Genomic DNA, 25,949 nt, shown 5'->3' on the forward strand with positions numbered 1-25,949 from the left:
GGGCAAACTTGACTGGTGACACCAGAACTATTGTATGAAACTTTTTCTACGAATTAATAAATTGTCAAACATCCACTTTGACCAGTTATTACGTGTGGGTTAGACCAGTCAACTTGATTGGTTTGTTACATATGAAAAGAGAGCTGGAAGTGAATCTTACATAGGCCTACCCTATACCAGGGTTTCCCAAACTTTTTGGGCCACGGACCACTATTTGTGAAATTTTTTGGACCACGGACCACTAATTTTTTGTAAACAACTTTTTAACTGCTACAAAGGTACAACAAGTAAGATTTACGATACTGGATAGCAAAAGCTTTCGAAATCATTTAAGTTGTAAGGAACTGCGGCAATTATCTTTGACAGGGTAAGTCTGTACACAACGTACGGTATGCTGTATGTGTAACTTTTTAATTTCTTGTCATATCGCCACAGACCACCTGTGCAGTCGTCGCAGACCACCAGTAGTCCGCGCACCACAGTTTGGGAAACCCTGCCCTATACAGTATTATATAATATGTTGTGTTGTTATGCTGCAATTAAATTCATAAACCTAATTACAGTTTTCATTATGTGGGTTAACTCTAAATTTGCATGTTGTTTCCAAGGTTAGTTTGCTAATTAATAAAACTGACATGCCATGGCGCATTCATTGAGAGTTACATTGTGTGGTAAAGACGTTTTATCACAAAACTTCTTGTAAAACGGCATGCTGTTTAGCTGTCAGTATTTATTGACCACAAAGTAGGATTTAAATTTGCCTGTAGTTAATTGACAACTTTAAAAAAAGAAATTGATTTCAAACATTAATGAAACTAATTCCTTATTACACTCATTTGTACCATAAAACCTACATTAGTGTGACTAAAAATACTTGTGTTGGTATATTGCTATAAATATAACCAGACAAATACATAAAACGATATGTTTCAAGGTATAACTTGTAGGTTTCGAGGATACAGTCATGAAAGATCACAAATGGTCATCAAGCTAGCCATCTCTCTGCAACAAAAAATGCAATTTATTGTGGGAAACTCTGATTAGCAACTTTCGTACTTTTCCATTTTTTGTTTCAATCTTGTCAGGGGACAAAGTAGTTGTCATCACTTGATTTCAGTACACAGGGGTACTCGTTTGAAGAAGACCTTGGAGTGGAGAAGATTTTGCATATATGCAAAACTGACAAAAAGAAGATTTGTTATTTATTATATCAAACAATTTTAAAGTTTTGTTGAAGATTTACATTATTATTTTTGTTGCTTTTTTGTAGAACATAGGTTTTACCATATTTTTCATATAATTATTGCAACTTATTATATTTTCTGGTTACTGATTTCTCCAGTAGCATGGCGGCATATATGGAAGGCCCTCTCAGTAAATGGACAAATGTAATGAAAGGGTGGCAATATCGTTGGTTCGTGTTGGATAATAATGCTGGTCTCCTATCTTATTATACAGTAAGTAATAGTATGCTTAGTAAGACCTTGAGTGCCATTACATATTAATATTATTTCTGTAATATAGTTGTAGGTTGTTTAGATCACATTGCAATGACCAATTAGAAGCAATCCATTGGTATTCAATTATTCACGCATGGGGTAAAAACATTTGTAGGTATTGTTGAAATCTAATTGTCTTACGTCGAAACTTTCAGTCAAAAGAGAAAATGATGCGCGGATCTAGACGGGGATGTGTTCGTTTGCAAGATGCAATCATTGGAATTGATGATGAAGACGATTCTACATTTACAATCACAGTGGATCAAAAAGTTTTTCATTTTCAAGGTTTAAGGATGAAAATGCATTATAATGAATGTGTTAAAGATATGAAAATGAGACCTGATGTACACTCACACTCATTGCTATTTTTGATGTGCTTGGTTTTTTGGTGATGAATTTGATCAGCAAGTTTAAGTTCTGGTTGAAATAAAATATTTTTTAAATCTACATTGAAATATTAGATTTAAATTTTGTTAGTTATGTAGGCTAACTTATTGATCTAGTTTTTATTTCACATTGTAGCTCGTGATGCTGATGAAAGAAAGCAATGGGCTTGTGCACTTGAAGATACAATTTTGCGCCACAGCCAACGCTTGGTATGTGAATGCTTAGTGTATTTATACACTACAATTTTTCTAATGAGTAGCAACTGAAGTACCGTGAAAGAACTTAACATCGCTCAACAGCTAACTGTGCTTATTATTTTCAAACTTGAATCAAAGCCACTGATGCTTAAGAGAATGTTACAATTCTTGCATTGGCCTCTGCTCGTTATTGGGGATTTGACGACATGGCATGTATAAAGTCTGTAAAGATATATAATTAATCATTCTGTATTGTGTTGTTCCTGATGAGGAGAGAACTATTTATCGAAAACGTTTAAAAGTTTTTTTTTTACTTGTTTACAATTTATTTACAGTTTGAAAATATTTCATCACCATCATTAGAAGAGTTTGACAGGCGGCTGGCAGAGGCAGATGCATACCTCCAGCTACTTATAGAAAATGTTCAGGTATTCAAATCTATACTTCTGCCCAGATTTATTACTGTTTTTGTTTTGATGAAAATACAGTAGTACTGTAGTAGGCTACATTCAAACTTCAGCTCTCTCTTATTTGTTTATAGAAAGTTTTTGAAAGTTGAACGCTTCATGTGAACTAAATGTTTATATGCAACATCTAAGCTTAGATTTCTGCTCAAGCCATTAGCCTACTTGTTTTTGCAAAGAAAAAAAATCAAACTGTAAAAAAATCATTGATAAAACACATAATTTTTGTAATTGAAACATGTAATTTATTGCATGTGAAAGTAATTGAAATTGTAATTTGAAAATTTCAAAACAATGTTGTTGTAATGTGATTCAAAATTTTGATGGTGTAATGATTGTAATGTGATTGAACTGAAAACTATGTAATTAATTCAACTCTGATGGAGAATACCAAAAGTATTTTGTAGCAGCAAAATATTTACTATTTTTCTACTGTGACCACAGTTGCTTTTGTGCTTAGGGAGTCAGCAACAAGGTTAATGCAATGGAAGGGGATGCAACAGAGAAGCAGGTATGTTGATTGATGACAAGTTATTTTCAAAATAAATCGAGCAAATAAATGAAACATGACTTATGTAAATAGTCTGGATGCAACATGAAGTATGTTGAATTTTCCTGAAACAGATTCTGAAAGCTTGAATTTTAACTCAATGTTTCTGTTTTAGGACCTGGAGGGCATTTTGATCACTGCTCAGGTGAGTTACCCGTCTTAGGCCATACTTGTGAAGTTTGAAATCTTCCATTTTAAATTATAGATTACTCTATACATTTTTCAATCAACTCTTTACGCTGCTTTTTCTGTCATTGAAGAAATGTCTCACTTGTATAAAGGGCGAAAAATGGCCAAGTCGTCTACTCCTGTGATCTAGTGAAATGTAATAAGGCTGTTAATCGATAAAAACCCAAAATCTGTTTTGCCCCTGCCGTTTTCTAATAAACATCACAGAGATTTTTCTAAGGGTAGTATCTGCGACAAGGAAGCAGTGTCAAGGAAACATTTTGAGATGATCAACAGCTACAGAAAAACCTCGTAACGTCAGAAGTTGACTAAGCTCAATTAACATATGAACCTAGGTTTTTCCAGATTACAGAAGCACTATAGGCAAAAGGTCATCTAGTATGGCAGTTATCAAACACGTTAATTTCATTCTCTGTTTTGTCAATCGTTCATTTAAGATCTCCTACGTTGTTCAGTCGGAAGCGCGGATTCATCATTTCCAGCTTATTAAAACAACATAGAAGGTTGTGCCACAGTCCACAACCAAGCAACTTCACGATGTTCAACATTATTGTAGTGAAATAAAAAAAACACAATAAATTAGCGTTTTCGGCGCAATCCTCGTAGTTTTAATTCAACCAGTTTTACTGTGCAAGAAATTCAACTTAATCGCAAAGGGTCAGCTGACTGTGGCCAGCGTTTGGTAAATTTGTCTCCTGTAGATAATGGTAGTGACATTTTGCTGCTGTCGCGGTCCAGTTGGCCAAAACGGCCATACAGCGTTTATCACAATCGACTGCCTCTCTTGCCACGTCTGCTAACGTTGAATCAACATTAAAACCACAATTTTCCTTTTAGGTAATTGGCAGACAGCCAGTTGGTTTCTTTCAATTTGGATTGAAATAAATTAACTGTTGATACGTTGTTGATACTGTGTTTTTATTATTAGTGTTAATCTTTTATCCTTCTAATGAATTATGATAGTTATATTATTTGTTTGCAGGAAATGGTTGAATCAGTCAAGAAGTCAATAGTTTTGCTCCAGCTTGCTAAGGTAATGTTAAAATTTTACATAAGTTTTTGCTTATGAGCCACATGCCCTTAGTCAACAAGACAAGAGAGGTTAAAATGTGTGAGGATCGAAATGTAATGGTATATATATAAAAAAAAAAAAAAACAGATTAAGCTGGAGTATCGAAATCCACAAGGTAATTTTCTACCTTCCAGTGATATTTGACTTTTGCTTTACGTTTTCAAGCCTTTTGCACTTAAACCACGTCTGTTGGAATTAAGGGCGGAAGTTTGCTAGAAAAACTATAGTTGTATCCTTGCAGCTACTGCATTGTATTGTGCGAGAAAACGTAAACTACTTAGTGTAGCTCCACGTCATAGTATACCAACCTTTCATGGCTGCATGTGTTCTTATGCAGACCGCTGTCACTTCGAACGCTTCTACACAAATGAGCAGACCGATCACAATTCCTGCTTCCACCAGGATGCGAAGCGACTCGCCTGCAAGCCAAAGCGAGAGTCCATTACTGAAACGCACTGACGTAGAACGTTCTGACGTAAAAGGCGAAAATCGAGAGAGTGATGGAAAAAATGACCAACCCGACGCCGTTTCTTCAGGTGAATGCATTTGTCTTTCGCATTCCTTGGTGAATCTTTATTGACTGATTACTATTCTCAGATCAATTCACTTTGTATTACATTAGTGTATTTTAATTTGAATGCCATAAAAATTATGGTTTTCATCATGTCAATATGAAGTCAGGTGTATTCGAATTACTTAAAAATTCGTACCAGTATGAGTGAATTTTCAGCTGTAATTTCTAAGCAATTTCAACTGTAGCTATTTCTTACGGTCATTTCATCCAGGTCATATTCAAATTCGCATTTCACGCAGATTGTCAGAGTATGAGCGTTTCTTTTAATGTTGCTGTGTAGCAGCCACCTTGCCGAGTAATTTCATTTCTTCATCTTTTTCTATATCATTCAACACTCACTTTTACTTTCAGAACACGGTACTCCACCTCTCAATGGACTTGCAGATCAAACTCCACAAAGTCAAAAGAGAGAAGATCCAAAATCAGAAGCTTCCGAACCTGCTCCTGCTGAAGAGAGAACCGCCACTGAAAGTCCTCCTGCGGAGATGGAGAGCAGTGTTGACACGCCAGTACCGCTGAATTCCGTTCCTATGGAATCAGTTGAAGTCGTGGTGAAGCCGCTCTCCGAAATGCCTCCAACTTTGCTTTCTAGTGAGTCTACTGTACAGCCTGCAGTTTTTCAGTCTAACTCTCACATTAAGTTTATGGTTGTAATTTTTTTAAATTACAAAAGACTTGTATATATTTAAAATCTTGAAAAAAGATGCACCCCCTCCCTCGGAACCCCCCACGGCAAGCAGTCACTTAGAACTACATTAAAGCTTTACCACATGCCAGACCCACTCAAAGCATTGACCGACCCAATTGGTATTTCTCTATTCTAGAAATGCAGCAGAACAATTTGCTTGTGTTTAATTTAATAGAATTTCATAAGTTAACTGTTTACTTCCTATTCATACCCAGTCAGCAAATCAGTCGTTATTTACATTAAATCAACGTCCACAGACGTTGATTTGCTGTCTGGGTAACTTTCTGTTTGTTATTTTGCTTTCTGAATAGAGTTTTCCTCCAACAAGATTTTCTTTTTCCTTATTTTCATTTTCCACTTCTCATATCTTATATGCTGCTCGCTTCAAACAAAGCTAGAGACTATGAGACGTATTTCAGTCTGCAAGTGTTTACAATGGTTATCGTTTAATTATATTCATTCATTTTTGATCATTTGGCCTTTGATATTTTATGTCTTCATTGTGTTTTAATAAATTGTTTTAGATTACCAAAATACCACTCTAGAGCACAAATGTTACACACTGCTGATCGGTTATTGATTTTTAAAATTAATGACAATATTGCTTTGCACGATGAATGGTTTTTTGCCTTAAATTGTAAATCAAACCTTTTATATTAAACTTTTAGTATTATTTTTTTTATAATTTCTATATTCTATATTATTATACGTTTGTTTCCCAAACTAGTTAGAGACTTTGAAAAGATGGTTTCTATCTTCAAACCTGATTAAACTTCGATCGTTGATACGTACGTTAAAGTAATTGACGTCACCAAGATATTTTTTGTGGACCAATTGACATATGGCGAGTTCAACTTCATTTCGGTTTCTAATGGTTTTATCGAGAAAGAATCAATACTACTTTTAGGAATTGATAAATTATTGCAAAATGGCGGCGCATTGAGTAAACAGCGAAGAATACGTGGACCACAACACAGCGTATATAGTGTAACTGTAGTGTAGAGCAACTCAAAACTTGGACAAATTTAGACACGGCGTCTTCTGCAGCTTCCTTAGAACAAAGAACGACGACATATAGTGTTGTCAGACCCCGCTAAATAAATTTTCCTACAACTGCTTCACAAATCTCTCAACCTCATTTCTCCAGCATTCTTTCACCTCAAATTTTTTTATTAGGGTTTTACATTAAGTTCAAGGCAATCTCTAGAAAAAGGTCTGTACCTGCTTTCGAAGCTGTTTTTTCTCTGATTTATGCATGTTCTCATAAAAACAAACTCTTGAAACACCAGTTCCGCCGGATTCGAATCACGCTGCAGCTTGCCAGAATCTAAAAATTTTGAAAATCATGGTGCGCTGTCTTATGCCTAGATCGGGCTGTGAACGACAGAGATAGAAAACTTTCGCTTTCGGAGCCGGGAGTGGTTGCTAACCAAAAACCTAGCTCGCAAGTGAAGTTGAACTATGTCTATCACCTTCCATTGTGAAGGTTTGCACAAACCCTTTAGTTTGAGTTGATGACAATTTTGTGATTAGTAAATTTACAGTACAACATCGGGCGTTTGTTTTTAGCAGTTCCTCCAACGTCCTACTCCAGCAGCGAAGATGAAGGGGAGTTTTATGACGCCGACGAGGACATATCAACACATAGCAAGTGAGGAAATATAGCCTTGTCAGTGTCCCTTCCCATACAGCAAAATTCGTCATTTTTTTACATTGATTCAATGTCTGCAGAGGTTGAAAACGTTCAATCAATGCAAAAGAACCTGATTTGCTGGTTGGAATATCTGTGTTCTTAAACCTCTGGAGCTTTGTTGCAAGTCATTTGCTTGTTAAATATTAATTCAGGGTATTGGTTTGGTGTTAACAATCTAAAATAGTAACCGCCGTAAAATCGTTCTTGTTCTGTTTTCCTCTACAGTTGCAGGCTGTACTTTGTAGCATGGGGTGCTGTTACAGTTTGCTTAAAGTTGATCTCAAGTTTATATCGTCTTTTTAAAGTGGCAATGTTGCCTAAAATTTTAAGTGTCTAAATTAAAGGTTTTCGACATAAATTTGATGGCTCCTAAATAGAAGAAAAACACTTCAGTCTTCCTATGAGTTTGTGCAACCATCATCTACAATTGAAATGAGTGGCGAAGCAACAGAATGCCGATCAACCGGAAGCTATCGAGGCTGTTACATTTGATGAGAGTTTTATCTTGGAGCAGTTCCACCTCTTTCCCTTCTCCCACTGACGTATTGTTGTTTCATTCTTTTATCTACAAAGCGAGAAAAAATGACGTACTTTGAAGCTCTTGGAAGCTCTTACTGTCTTTTCGACGCCGGTCACACTTGTTAATGGTACCGGTGGAAGGCTGCACGTCCTATTCAGATATTTTTGTACAATTTTAGATAGAAGTCGGGGTTGGTAGCAATGCATTGTCAAAGAACACAAAACTGACGATATTGCTTCAAAGTGATTAGTTTTGTACCTTTGATCTGAACTCTCGTTAATGTTTGGCTAAGGCAGTGTCAGATACATACCGCAACGTTGAAATCAATGCGTTAACATTGTGTTGGAAACATAGCCGTAGTTTTGAAGCTTATTTGCATTCGAATACAGCAAACCTTCTCGCATCGTTGGCGTGGCTATTGAATAGAGTGCAGGCTAGCTTTTCCTTTAAGTGTCAAGTCCGTTCAGGTTTTAAAAAATACCAAAAATCGCGTAGGATTGTGGTTGACATCATGAAATTAGAGCGTTGTTGTGTCACAAGTAGCAGATATTTTTATTTATGTGGAAAGTGTGAATATTTATCACTTTTTCATGTTACAGACATAGTTAGTGTTTTAGCTTTTTCGTTTCTGATTTTTAATACATTGGAGGTAGTTATGGGAAACTGACAGCATGCTGCAAAAAAGGGCTACTTTTGAATTTCAACCTTTTCTGTACATCAAAAAGTACTGTAGTTAGAATGCCACGCTTTTCCAAGTTGAGCGAACGATTTCATTTTGTTCATCACAATCGCAGCAAAGCATCTGGAGATGAAGCCAAAGGCAAAAGTGATGAAGAAAACCCAGTGAAAGATGAGCGTATAGTTGAAATTACTGAAGTAAACACCAATCAGTCTCTGTCATCAACAAAACCACACACTCACAATCACGAAGACTTGTATATGAAGGAAGAAAATCACAACGAAAGTGAAGGTACTTGTGAGCTATTTGTTACAATAACCAAGATGGTATTGTTTTTTTTTTTTTGCGCCTTTAAATTACCGCAGGCTTTTTATTTTTGCCGGTTTGAGTAGAGAGCATTGAAATAAACTTGTTTAAACTGAAATAATAACAACCGACTTACGAATTCATGGGCTCCCTGATGTGGTGGATAGAATACGAACAATTGAAAATCGGTGAATTTGGCTCTGATTCGCCACCAGATCATACCAACGTTTTTCTGAAATTGCTGTTGTAGCTTGTTCCCTTGTTATTCCAGCTGATAAAATTTGCCTTTGCATCACTCAATGTCCAGTAATATTGAAGCGATGTAAAAAGGAAACAAAATTTGTTAGTTGAAGTGGTACTTATTTGACTGGAGATATCTAGTTTTTTTACTGTACCTTCAATATATATATATATACAGATAGACCAGAACAATAAGTGTGGATTGACCTGAACCTTTGCTGTAACTTGCAAATAGGAACTCTTAGACCATCACGGTCGTTATACATTCGGCAACTTTTCTGAAATGTGGCGGAATTTTTTTAAATGTTTATTTGTTTTGCATCCTCTGTGATGCAATGATGAACTGACGTAATTTGCATGGAGTTACAAAAAGTTTCCTTTCACAAACTAAACGTAAATTAACGTTCCATATATAATATATATATTGCTTGCTTAAATATATGCCTCTCGTTTAATTGCAGGAGAATCTGTGGAGGAGCACAAAAGTGTGATTATGCATCTTTTATCACAAGTCAGTTTTGGTTTTACTTTTATTAGAAACTAGTGACATTTATAGCACTGAAGATGAAGACAGTATAGTTTTCGAAACGTTTGCTATACATGAGTTTAGTGTCTACATTTTGGGTTCTTTATTTTCTGAGTAAAATATTAATGCTTTCAGAAAGTGTTGTTGTATCAATGTCTAACGTTGAGTCATTGAGCTCACTTTGGTTTATTGTATAGCTTGTGTGGTGTGAACTGTGAAGTGCTCATTTGAGTTCAAGGCATTGTTTGATCAAGAAATCTCTTCTGAAGCTTTTGCAACAGTTCTGTGCATTTGCAGAAATTGTAACCACTGTTGCACTGTTGCAGACGATTTTGGCTCCATTTGTAGGGGACTTGAAATTTTCACGTCCCTAGTTTTAAACGATTCTATCCTTAGTTATTCATTTATTTTGAATAGGTAAAACTTGGAATGGACTTAACCAAAGTTGTGTTGCCAACGTTTATCTTGGAAAGGCGTTCCCTTCTTGAAATGTACGCCGACTTCTTTTCCCATTGTGACTACTTCCTGGAGTGAGTATTTTCATTTATTTCATTGGCCTGAACATTTGGACTGATTTTTTTTATCTCAATATACGTGGAGGTCCTCTGCGAGCAGTGGCATTACTGGTTAATAATGATTATATGTTTAAAATTTAGTAATTGTGTTTCGTGATCAAGAACTCCAAACAGATTGTCGTATGTGGATTAAGCCGATGACTTGTTGTTGTCGGCCCTTATCTTTGTCTCTACCAGGCCAGGGAAGTCTTGGTATGTATGCATGACGTTGGCGAAACCTGAACTATGCAGGCCAGAACTATGTGCTTCATTTGGTACTTCTCACGCAGGGCACTTAAGAATCAACAATGTACTTCGCGCAGTCCGCTGTGAGAACCAATCTGATTTGTGCAATGTGCATGCTGGTGACTTGGTGTGCAAGCAGCCTTACTTCCGTTCCTAGTTTGTTGCGCTTGACCCTATTGGATTAAGACAGGCTTACTCCCACATGAAACGTATCCGGATGGTGTATATCAGCCTCCGATCCTGTAGTAACCGGTACACTATTCCTTCTTCCAAGTTATTAGTATCTGGCATCAGAATCGTTGGATGAGTTTAGAAGTGGGAGTGCAGTTAGCCCAATGGTGTGCCTTGATTCCAGTTCTGGAAGATTATCGAAGTTGGTCAGTTAGGTATGGAAGAGATGGCTATTGACTTTCCTTTTCCCGTCAAAGCTAAAATGACTCGTGGCTCTCTTTTCGCGAAGCCCAGCAAGTTGGGTTCATGCACAATTTAGTGCGTGGTCCGTTTGAGTAGGATGCAAGCGTTCAGTTACGATAGGCAGTACATAATCTTTGAGCAGCTCTTGAGACTGGTGTGGCCACCACGGCACTACATTGGTTGTACTCGGTGGTGAAGTGCACGAAGTTTGCCATTTCGTATCGGTGCGAACATTCTTACTTGCAGGGAAAGATGACTTTTGCATCCCTCCCTTGCTGTTTGCAAGTGTGTGGAGTCTGTGTTGCTTTATTAGTTTTAGATTCAATTTTTTTTTCAAAATCTGTTTCAATCGCAGTCAAGGTCTGGTTGTAAAAAAAATTTTTTTTTAAATAAAACCCAGCCCGCCCAAGTTTTTATGGGCATAAACGTTAAACGGGCTTTTTGGTAAAAAAAAATGTTTTATAGGCAAAAATAAGTTTTATCAAGCAAAAATAGCCAAAAATTTTTTTTGGGAAATGGTATTATTCATGCGATATGGATTCATGTGAAAAATAATGCACCTTGGCAGTGAGTTGCTGGTTGCTAATCCTGCTGAATGTAAAGACTTTGATTCAAACATACACTTTACTTTTTTTCTTTGCTGCAATAGTTGCAATAAAACTAATGCTAGAACAGATGACAATCCCGATAAACACCCAAACTTTGCTGTATTTATTGGATAAGTTGTTGGAAATAAAACTTTTGAGAAATAGCTTTATTCCATCACTGGTGTTGCCACAAGTCTTTTGATCAGCAACTTTGAAGTTTTCTCAAATTGGAGCAGAGTGCTTCATCTGGCAACACTAATTTTGGAGATCAAGCCTTAACCTTTTTAAAAAAAACGTTTTTTTTTTTATAAAAACCCAGCCCACCCGAGTAGCTACCCACTGCATCCCTGATTTCAGTGGAAGTTTCAAAGGCATTATTGTTTTTCTATTGATACGTGCTTTGCTGCCTTATGGGTAGATTTAGCGTGAAAAGTGTGGCTGTGATTACATTGGAAGTTCTTTGTGTTTGCATTGCTACTGATACAAGTCCTTTCTGCAGACCGGGCCAAATAGCACATTGTGATATTGCTGGTTTTACTGACGTCACGTCCACCATAGTACACCTAACGCGGTGTCATTTGTCTAGGGCTGTAGACCTGCAATATGTGGCTATGGCCTATGCATTCGAAGAGAAACGTATTGTGAATTGTGATGGTACAGTAAATGTATTTGTCTTATCACAACGTTGATGTAGACCAGTGGTTCTCAACGGGGGCGGTACCGCCCCCCCAGGGGGCGTTTTGACTTTGTAGGGGGGGCGGTATGATTACTTCGGCTTAAGGGGGGGCGTTTTGATTATTAGGTGGCATTTTGGTTGAACCCATCTACCGCCCAGCGTAACGATTTCATCAAAGAGCTTCTATCTTCGTGGTAGCATTTCCTACCTCATACCTGGTAGAAAAGGGATTCAGCTGTGTTGTTCTGCTACTATGCTACATACCAAACTGCGAAACCCACTTGACATATCCATAAGAGGTGATCTTCGAATGTTGACTTTACACCAAACTTACACCAAACTGACTTACACTCTTTACACTCACTGACTTTACACCAAATGTGAAGAAACTGGCACTTTCTCACCAAGTCCAAGGTTCACACTGACTACCAGTAGGCCTATAGGCCTACTGTTTTCATGCTCGCAAATATATACTTGCTTTTATCAAATATAGTTACTAGTCTCTAAAACCCTTAGTCCTTACAGCCTGTTTCACCCTAAAAGGGGGACCTTCAAAAGGTCCTTATTCTAATAGAAATATAATTCTATTTGAAGAAGGACCTTCTGATTAAGGCAAAAGTTTTAAGGCAAATCCCCCTTTTAAGGCAAAACAGGCTGTAAGGGTTTGGTTTTAGAGACTGGTAACTAGCCTATATTTGATGTAATTCGCTCTGCTTGGCTTTTTGCATGGCATTGAGCACTTTTGTAGTATTAATACTATTTATTCTTTTATATTCACTCAGGGATATCTAAAGAAGGGGATACGAAGGCTCAGAGCGATTGCCTTATTCTCATGACACTAGAAGGGCGGTAGTTGGTACCGCGTTAAACATGCGTTTCTTTTTGTTAGCAAGTGTTATGTAGAACATATTTAAAGAATACTTGTTTGAAAAGACAGTTGAAAGGTTACCAGTTTAGCTGTTTTTTTGACAAAGCCTTTGCAGTTGGCTAGGTGTAAAGCAAGTATACGGGTTGTTTAATTAACAAGTAATTATGAGCATTTATTGAATATCCATACCTGGTGGTAATAGTGCAATGCAGGTTGTCATAACAAAGTTTATTAAATTACTATAGGTGCCAGTTGTTATTTTACCATAAACAGACATTATTTAAGATTAATAGAAGCCCTTCTATTGTCAGACGTAATAAAAGCCTTCATATCCCCTTCTCTAGATATCCCTGTATTCACTTTTCGTAATTAATCGTTTTTTTGGAGGGCGGTAGCATTTTTCCAGTTCATGAAGGGGGCGTTGGGCCAAAAAAGGTTGAGAAACACTGATGTAGACTTCAAACTGAACAAAGTAAACATCTGTGATAGTCTGTCTTTGGCGACCATCAAATGAATGGTTAGCTTGAGTTTACAACAGCGTTATTTTACGTGTAAAGGCGTTTCGGGTCGATTTTAAGATAAGACTTACTCTTTATTGGAGAAAGTTAGAACAGATGGTCGATTGTGTAATAGTCGAGTTGAGCTGTGCGTTTTCCCTGTTAAACCAATTCCATCATTACTTGTGCCTGTTTTGATGTAGATTGACGTAAATGCAACGTTCACACACCGGAAAATATCACTGCATTTGCATCCGTTGTAGTTATCTGGTGCGCAAGGCAAGTTTTAATTTTTGAAATCGATTTTTGTTTTCCCCACTGCTCCATACGCCAGTTCACAGACTCACCATTTTGCAAAAAAAGATTGTCATTTTTTTTATGGCAATCGCTAAACTAGGAAACATCATAAATTGACATTATAAAACGGATTTATCAAGAGTAAGTTGAGCTTTGGTCTTGTTTATCGCTCATTAAGCGGCTGTTTTTGTTACAACTTTGTGGACACTGGACAGATGTATTCTTCCTCAAGCAACGTATTCTTCATAATACACTTTCATGTTAAATTATGATGCTTTCTGTAAAAAACCTAATCTTTCTGGTTGCCTTACTTGATAACCCCAGAGTAACAGCATTTGTTGATTTGATGCGCTCTTTTCATGTGGGGTTGTTGCCTATGATGTCAGCACGTATTGTATTATTTGGTATTTTATAATTTGGTTGACTTGCCCAAATGCCCATGCACTGAACCTAAAACAATGGCTTCTGCAACGATAATATCTAGAACGCAATTGTACAATTACATACTTAAATTTAAACAGTTGCAACATTTTGTATTGTTGTCTGCATGTTCGAGCGGAAAGAACACCTGAACGGCGTTCAAAAGGACGTTTGTTCGACACCGCCCTAGAGCACGCGGTTCTGTCTTGACAAGGCACTTAATGGCATGCCAAAAAGAGGAGTAACTGACTCCGAAGACCATACTAACAAGTGATCCCTTCGAATGAACTTCTTTCATTTTTGACATACCATTGAGTCTCTACTAAGACTGTACCAACTTACGATCCCTTTCTGACGTAGTCGCATCCTTGTTTGCAGATATGGGAGCTTGTCATCGTCGTATGTGTCATAGCCGGTTTAGTTTTGAAAAACTAAATGCTGAGTCATCGTTGTACGTCATCACTAAGTTACAATTATCTTGTAGGATTGCCCAAAAGCCAACAGCTGAAGAACGGATGGTAGCTTGTCTGAGGTTTTATCTCAGCACCTTTGCCGCCGGAAGAAACAGCTCCGTAGCCAAGAAACCCTACAACCCCATCTTGGGAGAAACCTTTCAATGTTTTTGGAACGATCCTTATACGCCATCAAAGGATCATCCTACTCCGGTTCCGGTAATCTATTTTTCATTGGAAAGTTGTTTTTAACTACAGTGTTGATGGAGATTATTGTTATTTAACCACAGATCGACGCATTCAAGAAACAACACGACTTTTATCAAGATGCAAAAAACTATCCCTTTATTAACAATTATATAGCTCTTTTGACGTAACTTTTGAGAAACGCGGTTCAACAGCCGGTGCACATGCTGAATTTGATAAGTTTATCCTCTATGCCGTGTGGTGGAACGTTTGATAAGTTTATCCTCTATGCCGTGTGGTGGAACGTTTATGCAAAGCTGTGGTACTTTTGAAGTCCATGTGATAGTACACAACAAAGTTTTTTTTTTTTAATTTTCCGTGATTGTTTTCAACGATGCATTTGAGTAACATGGTATCGGCACATCGCTATAGCAATGACAACAGAATTGATCAAGTGTTCGGCGGGTTATTCAGTGAACAGATTTCTGCAAAAATAAGAAAACCGTATTGTTTAAAGCTCCACACACAGACCAGAAATAGTCTGTCCTGTTGACCAATGTATGTTATCTAACTAATAACTACAATGTTTTCATGACATTTCACTTTCAGTCACGTTCCAGCAAGAGTGTCTTCTATTAACATTCTCTTGGTGTATGAGTATCTTCAAGCACTTTCAAATGTACAATAAAAAAGTCAATCTTGTTTTTTTGGGTTTAAGGCTGTTTCAGTTTGCTTGGTTGCTGATGCTGAATGGCGAAAGCTTTTTATGAATGACATTTATTTCTTAACTGATTAGTGAGCTGCTTCTCACTTTAGAGACTAGCAGCAAAGTTGTGGTAAAATGTGGCAATGAAAAGCGTTCACTATGTCTCTGTGGCTTACTCAACGCACCAACTGGAAGCTTAATTCGCTCATATACGCGAAACTATCACTTATGTGTGATTCTAATCATAAATATTTAAACACTGCTCCCAGTCCCAGCAGAAGATTCCACGGGAAGAAAAGTGAAAATAAGCTTTTAGTTTTGTTTTTAGTGATCAGAGTATATTACATTTGTTCAAAGTTTTAAGGAAATGCTTGCTTCGTTTCAATGCAAGTCCAATTTTGCGACCTGACATGGCCTTATCTTCCTCTCATGTAAGCTTTGTGGGTAAGGTGGGGGTAGGCACCCTCATGCAGAATGATTGAGGGTGTGTTATTCCGAGAGAAAGCAAGTTTGGTTTTCAAGCCAATCTTTCATTTCACCTTCGAGTTTGTCTTGCAAAGACACAGTCACATGCTCTTGGTAGACGTCACTGACGACACGCAATGGCTTAACGTTTTGACGTTTTTCAACGTGTTTGCGTAAACGGTCTAAAATCCTTGTTTTACATACGTTTCTCATTAATTTTAATATCTTCAGGTTGAAGACGGTCCAGTTCCTTGGGCCAAGTCAAACCAAGTTTCTTTTCTTGCTGAGCAAGTTTCCCATCACCCTCCAGTATCAGCGTTCTACGCTGAACACAAAGAAAAGAAGATACAGTTCAATGGCCATATATGGACCAAGTCCAAGTTTTTAGGCTTGTCGATAGGCGTACATAACATTGGACAGGGTGTGTTATACCTCCATTTGTATTTCATTGGAGTTTTATTGGTTTGTAACTTTTGTGTTGTCTATTAAATCTACATAAGAAAAAACGTCACTCAACCATCAATACTCGCACATATCATCGATGGTTTACATAAAACCCACTGTAGCATGAAAATGCGTCGAATCCCAGAATATTGCCAAGGTTTGCAAAGTTAAAATTAGGTGAATGAAAAAATATCAGTAACCTCTCATAGAGCTCGACCGATATCACTTTTTCAGGCCGATACCGATATTTATGAAATTTTTAGGCCGACACCGATATATATCGGCCGATATATATCAACTACAAAAAACTTGTTACCAACAAGGTTATTAAGCAACAAACCAGTCCAAGAAAGTTTATGCATTGGTTGCTGTCATAGGCGCCGAGTTTTCAAAATAGCTGGGCGGGCGAACACATACTGTCACGTCACGTCGTGATCACCAATAATAATGTAGAACTCCACTGTTGTTTTCCTACCACCAAGGTCCAAGATCTAGGCTTCCTAGTTCCTACTAGTATAAATTGCAAATATCTAGCGATAAACTGCGCTATTGAACCGAGCTTACATTGAATCTACAATTAGAACAGTTATATAACGAAGGAGCTGAATTGCAACTAATGACAACCAACGGTTTCATCCGGCCAAACCAACACGTGTGCACTGTGCAGTAGTGCACAGTTTAATATCAGTGACGTAACAGATGCAACTGTGATGGTTGAGACGACAAAATAGAGCATTTTAGCAGCAGAGTTAATTGATGACGTCGTTTGAGAGAAAATTACTCCTTTGAAGAACAATGCTACAGTTTTTAAACCGATTTAACATCTGGCGATGTTAAAACGATGTAACAGCAGTGGAAATTGCGGTCAGACTTTTGCTGCGAATGAAGTTCCTCACAGGTTTGCGCAATTTACTTGATTTATAGCACTGGGCTTACGAGTGGCAGAGTGGAGACAAACCGCGCGGCTGGACACTTTTGCTCGTTTAACGGCGAATCAACGTTGATTAACGTTGCATGAATGTAACATGGCAATAATTGACGAAAACTAATCGCTTAATTAGTAGGTCTAGTAGGGCCTATCATATGGCAACAAAACCTTGCGAATAAGGTAAGTAGGCTAGTATTAGAAGGTGGCAGATGGTTACAGAAATTTTTGAACTTAAAATTGAATTAATTTTTTTTTCAATTCCTGAAATGTACGGCGGGCGCGGCCCACCCGCCCGAGACTCGGCGCAGGTGGTTGCTTGCTTAATTACGCCGCAGAACTTCCACCGAAAGAGGTCGTGTGGCTTCTTGCGTCACAATGCTCTGGGCACAAATCGGAAAACTTCTACAATGACGCTACTATTTTCTTCTGTGCAAAGTTTCACTAGGCTTTTTTCTTTGGGTTTATTTTTGCAACTTCTACAATGACGCTACTATTTTCTTCTGTGCAAAGTTTCACTAGGATTTTTTCTTTGGGTTTATTTTTGCATGTCATGTGAACGAAAGTTAATTTTCGCTGGACCTTTTCTTTCTTACTGTAATACCAAAACTTGACAAATTTTGCTGCATCTTGCTGCGATAGCCTACTCGTATAATCTAATTTTGTAACGAATCTTGTCTTATCAATATTACTCGGAGATCAAAGCCAGTCATTGTGACGTAAGACTTGAAATAAGCTGTGCGTGGTTAGTGTAGAAGTACACCCGCACTCCAATCAATTCTTAGCGAAAAACTCACCTTTGTTACACTGATTAAATGTCATCAATCGTTGAAGCAACGTAAAACTCGAAATTTTTCCTGCTTGAATGGAAGCTAAGGGATACAGCATTAACATTTTCTAGATGCGCGCACTAGAATGGGCGGGAAATTATATTCTCACAGCAATTGTTTGTGCTATGCAAGCACGTTTGAGCAACTTGTATTTCTTCTAAAGGCATGTATGGCTGGTTTTGAGTGTGCTCTTGCTAGCCGATGTTTATCGGCGAAAAATAGCCGATACGATATATCGGCTACACCTGATATCGGCCGATACATATCGGCTGACCGATATATCGGTCGAGCTCTAACCTCTCAAGTACATGTAGCTTAGCAAACATCTATAGGATTGATCCATGATACAAGAGAAAGATGCTGGTACACTCCTTTATTTTATTTTTTGAATTAAAATTAGGTATTTTTGATTTCACTTTCCCAATTTTAACGTAACTTCACCAGCTCAAAAAACCTGTGACGTATGATTACGTGATGTGATAAAAAAAAAACGTGATGCCAATGAAAAAGTTCTATCAGCGCAAAAAATGAATTAATATTTCTCGCTACAAAGGTTGCATCCGCCTCCTGGAACACGACGAGGAATACATCATTAACTTTCCCAACGGATACGGCCGATCCATACTCACCATACCCTGGGTGGAACTAGGCGGAGACTGCACCATCACTTGCGAGAAGACCGGCTACAATGCCTTCGTCAAGTTCCACACCAAGCCCTTCTATGGTGGGAAAGTACACAAGGTCACAGCGGAAGTTCTGTAAGTATGACCCAGACATCAAATCAGGCATTTTTTACATAGATTAAACGTTTGTAGACGCTGTCTGGGTATGGATAGGAAGCAAAGACAGTTAGCTTATGAAATTCTATTAAACTAAACACAAATTGTTGTCCAGATTTTAGACGCTAGTTTTAGTTGATCCCAAAGATTAAAAAATTTCTTTTTTCATCGTTTCGTCAAGGGTTTAGTGACTGAAACGTCTAGTGACTTAAAAAGCCAACTTTTACTTGCTGGGACGTTCACATGCGCATGGGTCTTTAGCTCCTTTTCTCACGGGAAATTTGATAATACATGTCTGTTTGATAAAGAAAGCTACTTTTTCACTATAATGCGGCGGAAGTAACGGCTGTTCAGTGTTCAGTGTCACAGAAGCGTATAGGAAAAATTGCTAAAACCTCAAACGCCTCTCTTAGCATTGCTCAAACATTTCATGTTAGAGCATACTTTGACATTTTTCAGCAGTCGAGTGCAGTAAGGAATGACAGCAATAGACACATATTTCCCCCATGAGGCTGGGATCATCAGTATCGCACCACTAATTCATGCCACAGAGCCCTCGTCCGCTACTTTTGCCAGGCAATTGAATAATGAAGTACAATACATTACCTTTGTTCAAACGAATCAACTCATTGAGAATCATGTCAAACATTGGTCATCTTTATTTGCTTCAGGAACGAATTCTGTGGCAAGAGCTCTACAGTGCTCATGTTATAACTCTGTGTTCATGTTTAGATATGCTTTATATAGCCAAGGAAATGGAAAATTTAGACGTAGAGCCGAACTATCATACGTCATTGTCTATCGAGTGAACCAGACTTCGTTCTTTGTTTAATATGCAATCATCCGTGACGTTTTATTTTCAGTCAGCCAAACGCCAAGAAGCCATTTTGTACAATTGAAGGGGAATGGCACACAGTGATGTACGCAACCTTTTCAACAGGGGTGAGTGAACAATGAACATACTATGTACTTTTAGATGGTTTTGCAAAATTGAATGCCTCGAAACCGCTTTATTTTGTTTGTCGTATCCAAGCTTACACCCGGTGGTTGAAGATTTAGATTAAGTGGACGGGAAGGCAAGGAAGCCAATCTTCGTGTCCACCTTCAGGCATGCCTTCAAGTGTCCTGCCACAGACACAGCCGCATGCTCTTGAGTGGTGTCGAACCGGCGCCCTTTCGATTGCCGTTCCAGTGTTCTCACCCCTCGGCTCTGCAGCCGACGCTTTATGTCCGCATGTGATAATAATATGTAACATGAAACGTAATATGACAAACAAAACACTCTGTGACATGAAAAGTTGTCTAATCCTGGGATACTGGCGAAGTATACAAAGTCAAAATTAAGTTATTTTTGATTTTACTTAAACCTCAAGTGTTACGCAACTTACCCCGCTCGGAGGTCCTATGACGTACAATCACGTGATGAAAGTTTTATCAGTGCGAAAAAAGTAAATTAACTTATGAAAGTGCTCCGAAACCTTATTAATGTCCTCGTGCATTCTCATCTCCCAAAATGGCGTCGGCTGCATACTGCATAGTCGAGTGGTGAGAGTCCTGAAACGGCAACCGAAAGGGCGCCGGTTCGACACCGCTCAGGAGCATGCAGCTGTGTCTTTGGCAGGACACTTAAAGGCATGCCTGAAGGTGGACACGAAGATTGGCTTCCGTGCCTTCCCGTCCACTTAATCTAAATCTTCAACCACCGAGCGTAAGCCTGGATACGACAAACAAACAAAAATCTCCCAAAAATGGTCATTGATTGAACGTCTATGGACGTTGGTTCTATAAAAAACAACAATTTCGCTGACTGGGCTATGAAGTTTTTCTTGCTAAAGTAGCTTTTAAAAGGCAATTTTATTTATATTTACTAATGATTTCCTTATTCTATTGCAGAAAAATGAGTGCTTTGTTGATGCTAAGAAGCCGAAGTTTTCAAAGATTGTTCGAAAAATTGATCGCCAAGGTGAATGATGCAATAAATGAATCAACCATCACAAATTTTGCGTCGTATTACGTAGTCTAAGTTATTAAAGTGTGCCGTTATACCGGGTATTATTGTAGTTAAGATCAATAACAAGCACATACCTCGTATGCAATTTTGGCAACACTAAGCGATCTTTTTCAAAAAGAGAATAAATTCATGCTTAAAACAATCTTAATAAATAAAATAACAATCTATTACAAATACAACATACCTAATCCTATCTAGGCGTAGCGTACCGAATAAGATTGGGCAACTTGGCCCCACGTTCACGTGTACACCCCCTAATTTCTTTCCCACATAGAACCCATGGAGTCGAGGAAACTTTGGGAGAAAGTGACGTACAACCTGAAGACAAACAACATCGACGAAGCCACCAACGGGAAGAGGTTTTTGGAGGATCGTCAGAGGAAGGAGGCCAAGGAAAGGCTGGAGCAGGAAATCGTGTACAAACCAAAGGTAGAGTTGTGAATTACGTAACAATTGCAGGCTTGTACCAGACAGCAAATCAGACGCTTTTTACATTGATTCAACGTCTGCAGAAGTTGAATCAATGTAAAAAACGACTGATTGCTGTCTGGTTAGTTGTGACGTTTCTTCACCGATCTATATCACTTTCCGCAGTTAACTCTGCATTAAACGGTAGTCAAACTTCCTGCAAAGAACAAAACCTTAAGGTGTGAAGTGTGCACAGAGTCGCATGAAAACATGAACATTTCAAAACTATCCTACGATCAGCCGACTGATAACTATATGAGTTGACACGCTTGCACTTCAGCGTGCACAATTTGAGTTGGATTTTCCCAGTGGAAATACATCGATAAGAAATCCGTTGTTATTTTTTGGAATTGTCGCATAGCGGATAATTGTCTATTCTAGTTGTATCAATGGCTGTGTGATGATTAGTGAAAACTTTCAAGCACTTTTGCATTTCAGTACTTCCACGAAGACGATTGCCAAAATTGGATTTTCAATTCATCTCTCACTGATCGGACTTAGATACTTTTTATCGCATTCTTGTCAAGCTCAGAACTTTGTAGAGAAATTTAAAGTCCTTGTCGTCGTTTTCTTACGTTGCAAACAATAACGCAATCAAAGCAACATAAGATTCTTGAAACAAATGTCTGCGGTAATGTGCGCCTAATGCTTTGTCTTTTTAAGCAAATAGATAGCCTATCAATAAATTTTCTGTTATTTATGTGAAACTTTCCGACAAAGTATTGCTTTTAGGCCGGGTGCCTCTAGTTTCGTGTACTGTTCACCCATATCCTTTCCGTGTATTGTATATGCTTCAATCTCGATAAATCCTTTCTAATTTCGATAAAAAAAAAACGATCTGTGGAGTGTGGCATCTGCAGACTGAATGTATTGCCATGATTTTATTACTTAATCAAAACTTATTCCTGATGCTTAGCCTGTTTCCTCGTATTTGATTTTAGTAAAAACTAAATGCTTAGCTAGTATAAATACTTGCATGTTCCTTTCCTTACTAACGAGTACGAGACAATACTTACAAAACATTTACATCACTTTAATGCTAAATAATTGAAAAGTTCCGTACCCGTAGTCATTGATTCCACTTTTCATTCCTACATGACGTGCTGTATTGATCTTTTTACAGTGTTTTTGTGTCGTTCGTGACCCAAGAGTTACTCAACCATGCGAAATATACTTTGAACGAAAATGTTGAAGTCACGTAGAAGTGCAGCCTATACTTTGACAGCGAGCCTACAATAACCAATGTGAAAAGTAGTGATCAGCTGACTTGCGTAGGTCTTATGACTTCTCGCCTACACTTTATGGTCCCGCGAAAGCATTTCAGATTTTCCATTCATAATTTGAGGCTTCATCATCGATGGTAGATTGGTAGTCACAATATCAAGGCACATATTTCTTAAACTTCAACATCTATATTAGTTATTGATTTCGTACGTTGTGATATCACTCCGTACAAACTGTCACTAACTCATTAAATCTACATTTTACTTGAGAACTCCACCCCCTTTCTCCTATTTGAGACGTAGGCCTATCAATATTTTTACGCATTGAATCTTGTAGTTCATAACCTTCTGACTACGTAACTGCTACGTACACAGGGTACAGTCACTGACATGTTCGCTTTTGTTTGGCCCGGTGATGATCAATACACATAGCATCGAAGCCTAATTTTGAATTCTTGGAGTGACTTCCACCGGACTAGCTGCAGGCTCCTCAAACTTAAGACTGCAAATGACAAGATCGTCTGCAGACGTTAAATCTATGTAAAAATGACGGATTTCGCTGTCTGGGATCGTAGTATGTAGTGTTTCAATTCCTCTCGTAGACACTTCTCTTCTGCTCGTGAACGCAAGACAGAGCCCAAATTGCAGGCTGCTACCTGCCTTTGTAGGTTCTACAAAATAATTATGTTGCGGCTAGCTACAGTTCAGAAAACCACGATTTTGCAAAGAGTCGATATCAAAAGTTTTTAATGCAAAAAACGTGAACAAAAAATCAAAAGCAAACTGTGAAGACGAGGACGAAAGCTGAAGAGGCAAGCAGCATTTTTGTCATCTCGGCGTAGACCATCTTAGAAATTAATCGAACGAAAATTCGTGTGAGTACAATCTGCAAGAAACAAGTTTGAAAATTTGTGACAGGCTTATGAAAAAGTATTCTTAGCATGAAAATATGTAGTTTGAGATAACTGTTTATTACCACAAATAGATTTAACCTTTGGCCAACCTGATCCTCACGCGCATAACAGGTTGATGTTCCTCACCTCGTGTGCTAATAATCGCTGCTGTCATCAAAACTGTCAGATTCGGAGTCGGATGAATATTCCGAGCTTGTGTAACCGCGGCGCCTTCTTTGGCTGCTGCAACACCCGCCTCGAGACCCTTGACGTCCATTGCCACGTTCTTGGCAGCAACCCGCTTTCTTTTTGCGACTTCCCATGTCTTGGCAGCATCCTGCGTTTCTGCGACTTCCTGTGTCTCGGCAGCAACCTCCACTTCTACAATTTTCCGTGTCTTGATAATAGCCTCCGCTTCTTTTGTTTACTTTCCCTTGATTCCGACTACTACTTCTTTCTTTGCAACATCTCCCATTTTTCCTACTTCCTCCTTGTGGAGCTTTTGAGCGGTAGCGACCGCAATTGCAGTCACGGCAATTTCCATCACAACTCTCCTCGCTCGATGTGTAGTCTGAAGAGCTGTCATACTAAACACAGATAAGTTGGTCAGTGCTTTATCATAATTGGGATGAACTGCAGCAATTAAATGTATGCAAACAAGATTAATATCAAGATATTACGGTACTTCATAAGTTTGCTCCAGACGATCACATGAAACTTTTGTACTAAAAAGATTTTAAGGCCTTGCTGTTAATATTGTTAGCTCAGCTTGGTACACCAGGTATTATTATTGCAACTGCTGAGTTTCTGAAATTAACAAATCCACAGCAACAGCTAGTTTACCTCGGAGTCTGAATCCTCCGTGTCATCTGCACGTCTTCGAGAGATTCTTCCGCTTCTGTATTTATTTCTGATTTTGCTCATGACTATTTCTTGTTTCGACTTTGCTGCGACAATTGTGTTGACTTTCGGTTTGATACTGGAAGTGATGGACGTTTTCGGTTGTGAACCGCTGCCCTTTCCAACGATGCTTTGCTAAATGTAGTAACGTACTAGTTCAAAACATAAAATTATATAGCTTTAGGCCTATATCTGCAAATGAAACGTCAACCGGATTAACAAACTGCGTTAGCGTTAGTTTGATTACATTTTCCTAAGAGGAATGACGAGTTTTCATCTGGCCACATAGCGTTAGCCCACTGTGAGGCAATAGCCTACTTAGTTCATGTCAGATTAAATTTAAATAATTAATCGAGCTTAGGCTACAATAAAACAACCAAGGTTTTGCAACAAGCCAGAGTAGTTACAGGCTAAGCCTAACCATATTTTGATACAGTATAACTATAAACACAAGGTCAGATTTTGAACTTCCACTGCGTGCTAGAAAGCATTTTTTTCATACTGGCTTCTCGTTACGCGAACTCGCAAGCTACGCTTTAACTAAAAACGTTCGAAGTGCCTAGTGTCAAATGGGATCCACCAAAAATCAAGATTTACGGTGTGTTGTTTGCTTTGATGAGGCAAATGGTTTTCTCCGCATGTAACTCCGCTCTTTTAAGCGTAATTGTAGAAAAAGATTATTACGTAAAGATAGCCTACCACAATCTAACTTGAACATAGAGTCGGACTTCTAACTTGGAAAAGCGTCCGACACGTCCGGAAGATGTTTCAAAAGTCTCCTACAAGTCCGCATTTGTGAACTGAGCAAGCGACAACTGAGCAAGTGACAATTGAGCAAGCGGCTGAAATTAACTCAGCAAGCCGAAACTTAGAATGTCACTAGTCAATAAAATGAGTTTTAACAAGCGATGACCAAGCAAGTCCGACGTGAGCACGTAAATCTCATTTACTAACTTGGCAGTAGCAGAAATGTAGGCCCACTTGCTGAGTTGTCGCATGCCGAATGGTCTGGCGACCGTTTCATAACTATTAGCCTACTTCATATTTGAAAATTCGGAAGTGTTCTACCTTTTTAGAAACAGTTACTAGTTGAAGTAGGTTGGTGATTGTTAAGTTTGCTGGAAAAGCAGCCACGCCTTTAGAAGTCAGATTGGTCGGTTTTCTGCAAACTGCGCACTTGATCTCATTGGCCGATTGATTGGCTTTTAAGCAACCTGGTGAAAAAATTGACACATCAGCGTGCTGATGTACAAACTTCCAATAAAATAAAATTCAGACCTTAGCCAATAAATTTCAATTTTTCTTTTGATACTACCGACTTCATCACTTCTTAAACCCAAAACAAATGATTACTTTAGGCCTACATCTTGTTTGAGATCTATCCTGGTAGCCTACCTTGAAGACAGCGCAAGCAGAAAGTGTGTTGACATTTTAAGACACGTGGATTATTGTAGCGATCACAGCATATGGGACAAGTTAGCAAATCTTTTTCCATTTGGTCTTTCAAAGACTGACTTGAACTTG

At 38.3% G+C, this 25,949-nt stretch overlaps 2 protein-coding genes across 3 annotated transcripts; one reads left to right on the forward strand and one right to left on the reverse strand.

Moving 5' to 3' along the window:
* Positions 1-1,274: 1,274 nt before the first annotated feature.
* On the forward strand, positions 1,275-22,285 carry LOC145782625 (oxysterol-binding protein-related protein 9-like). Of its 2 annotated transcripts, none has more exons than XM_082594437.1 (20): positions 1,275-1,457; positions 1,655-1,784; positions 2,022-2,095; positions 2,419-2,511; positions 3,008-3,058; positions 3,213-3,242; positions 4,269-4,319; positions 4,696-4,894; positions 5,284-5,523; positions 7,190-7,271; positions 8,628-8,803; positions 9,520-9,569; positions 10,002-10,114; positions 14,628-14,814; positions 16,184-16,373; positions 18,705-18,909; positions 19,794-19,872; positions 20,824-20,893; positions 21,216-21,370; positions 21,848-22,285. In XM_082594437.1, exons 1-20 carry the CDS (start codon positions 1,347-1,349, stop codon positions 21,908-21,910), a joined length of 2,349 nt encoding a protein of 782 aa, XP_082450563.1. In that variant the 5' UTR covers positions 1,275-1,346; the 3' UTR covers positions 21,911-22,285. The 2 variants fall into 2 exon arrangements, with proteins under 2 accessions (XP_082450563.1, XP_082450564.1); XM_082594438.1 differs by having other exon boundaries at positions 7,193-7,271.
* Positions 22,286-23,358: 1,073 nt separating this feature from the next.
* LOC145782626 (uncharacterized) lies at positions 23,359-25,920 on the reverse strand. The gene is made up of 5 exons (XM_082594439.1): positions 25,821-25,920; positions 25,494-25,639; positions 24,369-24,560; positions 23,673-24,112; positions 23,359-23,518 (listed from the first exon to the last, which is right to left on the reverse strand). Exons 1-4 carry the CDS (start codon positions 25,918-25,920, stop codon positions 23,681-23,683), a joined length of 870 nt encoding a protein of 289 aa, XP_082450565.1. The 3' UTR covers positions 23,359-23,518; positions 23,673-23,680.
* Between the last annotated feature and the right edge of the window lie 29 nt (positions 25,921-25,949).

Source organism: Aplidium turbinatum, chromosome 13 (assembly GCF_918807975.1).
Source record: "Aplidium turbinatum chromosome 13, kaAplTurb1.1, whole genome shotgun sequence".
Lineage (NCBI taxonomy): Eukaryota > Metazoa > Chordata > Ascidiacea > Aplousobranchia > Polyclinidae > Aplidium > Aplidium turbinatum.